Source organism: Musca autumnalis, unplaced genomic scaffold (genome assembly GCF_047663935.1).
Source record: "Musca autumnalis isolate F117 unplaced genomic scaffold, ASM4766393v1 scaffold_4, whole genome shotgun sequence".
NCBI classification, from domain to species: Eukaryota; Metazoa; Arthropoda; class Insecta; order Diptera; family Muscidae; genus Musca; species Musca autumnalis.
Window position 1 is genome coordinate 152959490 of NW_027411977.1, and position 7007 is coordinate 152966496.

General features: G+C 34.5%; 1 protein-coding gene across 1 annotated transcript; it reads left to right on the forward strand.

Annotated features, from left to right (window-relative positions):
- Window positions 1-502: 502 nt before the first annotated feature.
- Cdc37 (cell division cycle protein 37) lies at window positions 503-2380 on the forward strand. Its single transcript, XM_073981517.1, has 3 exons — window positions 503-783; window positions 854-1717; window positions 1782-2380. The coding sequence occupies exons 1-3, from the start codon at window positions 751-753 to the stop codon at window positions 2034-2036; spliced, it is 1152 nt and encodes a 383-aa protein (XP_073837618.1). The 5' UTR covers window positions 503-750; the 3' UTR covers window positions 2037-2380.
- Window positions 2381-7007: the final 4627 nt, after the last annotated feature.

Here is a 7007-nt window from a genome sequence, read left to right on the forward strand (position 1 = left end):
AATGGAACACATGTTTTTGGACGAGCATCTTTCGCTCGTGTAAAAACCGCCTACCTTGTATTAGAGCTGGCAAACCATCGATATTCCCAACATTAGATATTTTCGATATAATGTTTTAAAATATCGATTGCTATCGATAGTATCGTTAAGTTGTCATCGCCATTAATTTGGAGATGAAAATGGCGGAAATGTCAATGATTTTTTTGAAATTATGCAAAAGTAGTTCACAGAAATGTGAAGAAGAATAAACAACTGCTTTTATTTTATAAAAAATGTAAAAAATACATTTTATTTTACCTAAATATGTGTACGTGTGACTACGGACTTACTTTCTTACACACACATATCCGAAAAGCAGCGAAATTTTTATTTATTTCAATAGATTTCAGGATAGGGTTTTATTCCGATAATATCGATAGGCAAATCTATCTATCGATATTGAATTTTTAACAAATAATCGATATTATCGATAGTGCCATCGATTTTTTGCCAGCTCTACCTTGTATATGTGCGAAGCGAATGTGTAAATACGCGCATAATCGATAGAATGAACTACTATCGGTAAAGGCGCAAAAAGAACTTATCGATTATACCATCGATTGTTTGCAAGCTCTAGTGTATTGTCGCAAATTGGGTTCCAGTAAATTCTATCAACAAAAGAAGCCGGAAATTTTTTCACATTTTATTTGCAGCGTATATTCCCTGCGTTTTTAAGCAATATAATAGAAGTGTATTATCACATACTTTAAAATGGTCGATTATAGTAAATGGAAGAATATCGAGGTAAGCGTGTGAAGAGACTTTGTTTCTATAGAAGTGGGCGGTGGTATATTTGATATTGGTTCACTTCCAGATTTCGGATGACGAAGATGATACCCATCCAAATATTGATACACCTTCATTATTCCGTTGGCGCCATCAGGCTCGGGTTGAGCGTATGGCAGAGTTGGAATTGGAGAAGGACGAGTTCAAGAAGACTAAACAATCGTGGCAAGCCCGTATGGTTGACTGCAAGGAGCGAATGAAGAAAAAGGAAGGATCTGAAGAAGAACTAAAAGCAGAGCTTGAAAAACTTGAAAAAGAAGGCAAAGACCTTGATCGCAGGGAGGAAGAACTAATTAAAAAGGAGAAGAAGATGCCTTGGAATGTCGATACAATTAGTAAACCTGGCTTTGAAAAAACTGTTCTCAATAAGCAACCGGCACGTAAAAATGATGAAAATTTGACGGAAGAAGAACGTGAGGCCAAAATGAAAAATTTTGTGAAAGAAAATGAAAAGTTATGTAAACAATTTGGTATGATGAGAAAGTATGATGACTCCAAAAGATTCCTTACAGAGCATCCACATTTGGTTTGCGAAGAGACCGCCAACTATTTAGTTATATGGTCTATCAATTTAGAAATGGAAGAAAAACACGAGCTCATGGCACATGTGGCTCATCAGTGCATATGTATGCAGTATATGTTGGAGCTGGCAAAGCAGCTTGATGTGGATCCAAGAGCTTGTATTGGATCGTTCTTCTCCAAAATACAGAATTGCATGCCTGAGTATCGTCAGCAGTTTGAAAGCGAAATCGAAGCCTTTAAAGAGCGTATTCGTAAGAGGGCACAAGAAAAAATTAAAGAAGCGATGGCTGAAGCTGAGGAAGAGGAACGCAAAGCTAGATTGGGTCCTGGCGGTTTAGATCCACTTGAGGTCTTTGAAACTTTGCCAGATGTAATAAAGACTTGATTCTTCTCTTGAGTTTTGTATCTAATGTGCAATTTTTTTTTAATTTTAGGAACTGAAAGCTTGCTTTGAAAGTCGCGATACTGAACTTTTGCAAAAGACAATAGCTGCGATGCCTGTCGAGGAAGCAAAATACCATATGAAACGTTGTGTAGACTCTGGGCTATGGGTACCAAATGCCGCCGATGCAAATGATGACGATTCTGAAAATGCAAAAGACTCGCCTGTAAAAGGAGATGATGCTACGAAAAAGACAGAATCAGACGAACCAGTTTACACAGGCGTTAGTTCCAATGACTTAGACTGATCGCTCAAATGAGACTAACATTTGGGAGGCGTTGTGGATTCTAAACACTTCGCCATGCCATTGTTTATTTCTTTAATCATCTCTATTGCATAAAGACGATCACGATTCCGTCACGTAGTCATTTGTAGTATTTATCGTTAACAGCAGATCTAATAATCAATATACATAATCAGTCGACATGAACACTTGTTAAAGTCCTGAGTCCTACTATTTTGCCCTGTATATTGAAAACAATTCGTTTAAATTTGTGTATGTAATAAATAGTTATAAGTTTATTATAAAACTATCAAAATCCCAAAAAATATATATCTAATAAACATTGCCTTCATCTTTGTTAATTTCAACTAACCCCCTGTTTTTGTAAAAAAAAATATTGTTGTCACACGAATTGTCAAATTTTGTAGATCGATTTACTCGCCTTAGCGCAAATGTGGAACGCTGATCTTTGAATGAGGAATTCTTAACTATAGAACGTGTCTACGAAGAATTAGGTCTGCATGCCATTTAGGGACTGAGCTATGGATGCCCAAATTATTACGAATATAGACGAACGAACAAAAAATAGTTATAAAAACAGGGGGTAAGAAAGAATTTTTATATGGAATATACAGACGAATTGATCAAAACATGCCCCTGTATGTACACGCATGTCACAGAAACGAATTCCTATCGTATGTGGAATTGATTCCGTATTTAGCTTCTTCAGAAAACGAAAAACGAACAATTTTTTTCGGAATGAAATCACATTTGTTTTTGCAAGCGGAAATGTATTTTTGGAAACATGTCACTTTAAAACACTTAAAAATAATAAAAATATTCAGCCCTATTCTGAACATTCCCATGTGAACTGTTTCCCATGGGAGCAAAATTTCCCATTCCCATGTTTTCCATATTCTCAACGACGTGGGAACAACAAAACATGGGACTGAAATTTCGAAATTCGAAATTAGTTACACCAAATTATTCAGGCATGTCACAGAAACCAATTCCGATCGAAAGTGGAATTGATTCCGTATTTAGCTTCTTCAGAAACCGAAAAACGAAAAATTTTTTTCGGAATGAAACCACTTTTGGTTTTTCAAGTGGAATTGTAATTTTTTGGAAGCATGTCACTTTAAAACACTCCAAAAACACTTAAAAATAATAAAAATATTGTTTTATTAACAAAACCATATTTAAATTCATATTTGTTATCATTTTATTCGCAAATTTTCATTATTTCTCAATGTTAACAAAGTATTGCCACACAATTTTTTAATGAAAACCACTAAACAACCTGGCATTACGAATGATAAAATAAAGCAAAGATAAAAAACAGAACAAAAAACTCGAACAAGGTGTTTGTTCAGTGTTATGTTGATTATTTTGAGCCTCTATTACCGAAACAATAGAAAAATCGAATTTTCTATAAAACTTAACTTTCTTTTTGCGCACACAAACATTCTTTTAACACAATCTTTTCACAATTCCCTCTTCCACAGATTTTCTAATCATATGTTTTTTATTTGTTTCTTTTGATTCCTCTAATTTTGCCATATTTATACTAAATAATACGATTTTCGGAATTCACCAAATCGATCGAAATCTGAAGATGCTAAAACAAAAACGATCGAAATGAAATTACGGAATTGAAACCATTCCGATCGGAATCTGTGACATGCCTGATTATAGCATACTTTTGGGGGCTGTAATTTTGTTTTGTAATACAAAATGCCTATTTGCATTGAATTCGCGGTTTTTGAATTAGATTAGCAAATTGATTTATGGATTTTTTAAGTGAATGGAGTCAACGATGTGTGATGTTCTAATAAGCACATTTTCTTCAGAATGTGCGAATTGGTGTACGCATTTTTTTAAGTAGTAGGCAAACATAATTTTTGTGTATAAAGTAATAGGAACTTTAAAAATTGTATGTTGATACGGAGTAATTTTAGTTAGGGGTTTAACGAGTATATCGCTAGTTTTACTTAATCCTAATGATTGCTAGAACTCGTATTTTGCATATTTTTAAAAAAACTCAAAAAGATAAATTCGGATATTTTTCTCGATTATTAAATATTTTTGCGTGTTATTACATATTGTCACCATAAATTTCCGAGGACGTATCTCAAAAAAAAAAAAAAAAAATAAATAAATAAAATACGTCTTTGATTGAATCTAAAACTAAAACACATGCCCTTGCAAAATTTCAAGCTTCTACGTTCAAAAATAACAATCCTATTCAAGAAAAGGCATTTCGGAAAATGGAATAGCATTGCAATAATTTGGCATATATGTACAGTGGTGTAAAAATAATAAGGACACTTCAATCCATAACCAAGATTACATTGAAAACTGACTAAAAAAGTGAAAATTACATTAGTTTATAAAATTTATTGTTTTCTTAAAATGTTAAGAAAAGTATTATAAAAATATTTTGATTGCTTGTAACCATATTTTATTTATCTTTTATATTTTATGCGAATTGTCGTAGTTTGGTGTGTGAGAAATAATAAGGACACTTCATGACAACTTTTAATAAGGACCAAACTTGAAAGAAATTAATGCAGGTTTTTACTAAATAATGGTAGATAAAGTGTTTCAGTGTCATTAATACTTTGTAGACGATCCTTTGTTTTCTAAAACGGAAGCGCATCGTCTGGGCATCGAGTCGACCAAATTTTGGCACTTCTCTACTGGTATCGCGTCCTACGCAACCTGTATAAGTTGCCAAAGGTCGCCATAATTTGATGGACACTTTCCCCTGCTTGATTTTTATACCCTCCACCATAGGATGGGGGTATATTAAGTTTGTCACTACGTTTGTAACTACTCGAAATAATCATTATAGACCCCACAAAGTATATATATTCTTGATCAGCGTGCAATTCTACATCGATATAGCCATATCCGTCCGTCTGTCCGTCTGTGGAAATCACTCTAGAATCCGAACGGATTGACGTAGGTTGATGAAATTTTGGGAAAATATGTTATATTTACGTATGACTTTTGGTATTGAAAGCGGGCTATGTAGGTCCACGCTTTCGTATAGCCCCCATACAAAATGACGCGTGACGCGTCGTCGTTTTAAGGAATTTTTGAGATATTTGGCCCATTTTACCACCGAATTGGTTGTAATTTGGTACTTTGTGTCTCCAGAGGCCAAAAAATATTCCTACCAAAGTTGGGTTATATAGGTCCACGTTTTGGTATAGCCCCCATATAAGGCCACATATAAAGTACGCGTCATTTTAATATATTTTGAATGTATTAGACACATTTGACCACAGAATTGGTTGTAATTTGGTATTTTGTGTCTTCAGAGGCCAGAAAACATTCCTACCAAAGTTGGGTTATATAGGTCCACGTTTTGGTATAGCCCCCACATAAGGCCCCTTATAAAGAACGCGTCATATTAATATATTTTGAATGTATTAGACCCATTTGACCAAAGAATCGGTTGTAACTTTGTATTTTGTGTTTCCAGAGGCTAAGAAACATTTCTGCCATAAAATGTTTATATAGGTCCACGTGTTGATATAGCCCCCATAATACAATATCTCCCGATTTTCGATATTTTGAACGTTTTAGCCTCATTATCACACCTAGATGGCTGAAATTTGGTATTTAGTCTTCTTTAGGCGTATAAAACTTTCCCCCAGAAATTTGTAGGTATAGGTCCACGCCATCATATAGCCCCCATAGAACGGTACCTTCTGAATTTCGGTATTTTGAAGGTTGTGGCCACATTAATCCACCGAAATGGCTGAAATTTGTGGTGGAGGGTATAAAAAGTTCGGCCCGACCAAACTTAACGCTTTTCTTACTTGTTTAACTTCATTCCACAACATTTTTCAATCGGGTTCAAATCAAGGGATTGTATGGGCCATTCTAACAACTTAACTTAATTATCCTGGAACACCTTTTTTCATTTTGCCGTCATTTTTGGGTCATTAACCTTGCTGAAGACTCATTTGAGAGGCACGCCCCCTTCAGCATACGGAAGAAATATATTTTTCAAAATTTCAATGTAATCTGGTGATTTCAAAAACACTTTGAATGCTGTATAGAGACCCCACAGCATAGTAAGAAAATGAGCCCCACACCATGCTGTTACCTCTGCCATATTTAGCCGCCTTCAGAGTATATTTTGGGTAATATTATTGATTTTTAGGTCTTCAAACCTGATAAACTCCTCTATCGGAACAAAAAAAATATATTTGGTTTCATCAGACCAAAGAATGGTACGCAATTTTTCTTAGACCAAGCGATGTGATTTCTAGCAACCTGTATTATTTGCTGAATATTTTTATACCCTACACCACTACGTGGGAAGTGTATAATTTTTCGATTAAAATGATACTTTTCTGACACTGTGAGCTCTAATGTGGTCACCCCAGAGTGTTTTAGGAGTTGTTGATGCGTCAAAATTAATATTTAAGTAGTTTTTTATTTGTAATTATGAATTATAAATCAACTATCCATTTAACCCCTAAACCCTATACATTTTTTAATCGAAATACCGATATTAATCAATTCCGACAATTTTTGGATACTAGTCTTGATCTTAACATACCGATTAAAACCGGAAGTGATTTAGATGACACCGTTGAAATGTTTAATAGGACAATTTACGAGTCAGCCATGATCTCTACTCCTACCTCATATCAGTACAATCGAAGTGGCAATAATGTTCGAGTTTCTGCTGAAATAAGAAATCTAATTAAAAACAAGAGAAGATTAAGGAGAATATGGAAAAATACCAGAAATCCAGTCGACAAAAGAAATCTCAACAATGCTACAAAGCATCTCACTGAAAATATCAGACTTTACAAAAATGAAGATATAAGTTCTTATCTTCGCAACATTGATACTTCTGCAAGGGAACCTGAATACAAGCTGTGGAATGCGACTAAATATTTAAAAAAACCAACCAAACGAAATGTACCCATTAAAGACTCGAACAATTCTTGGTGTCGAACCAATGAGCAA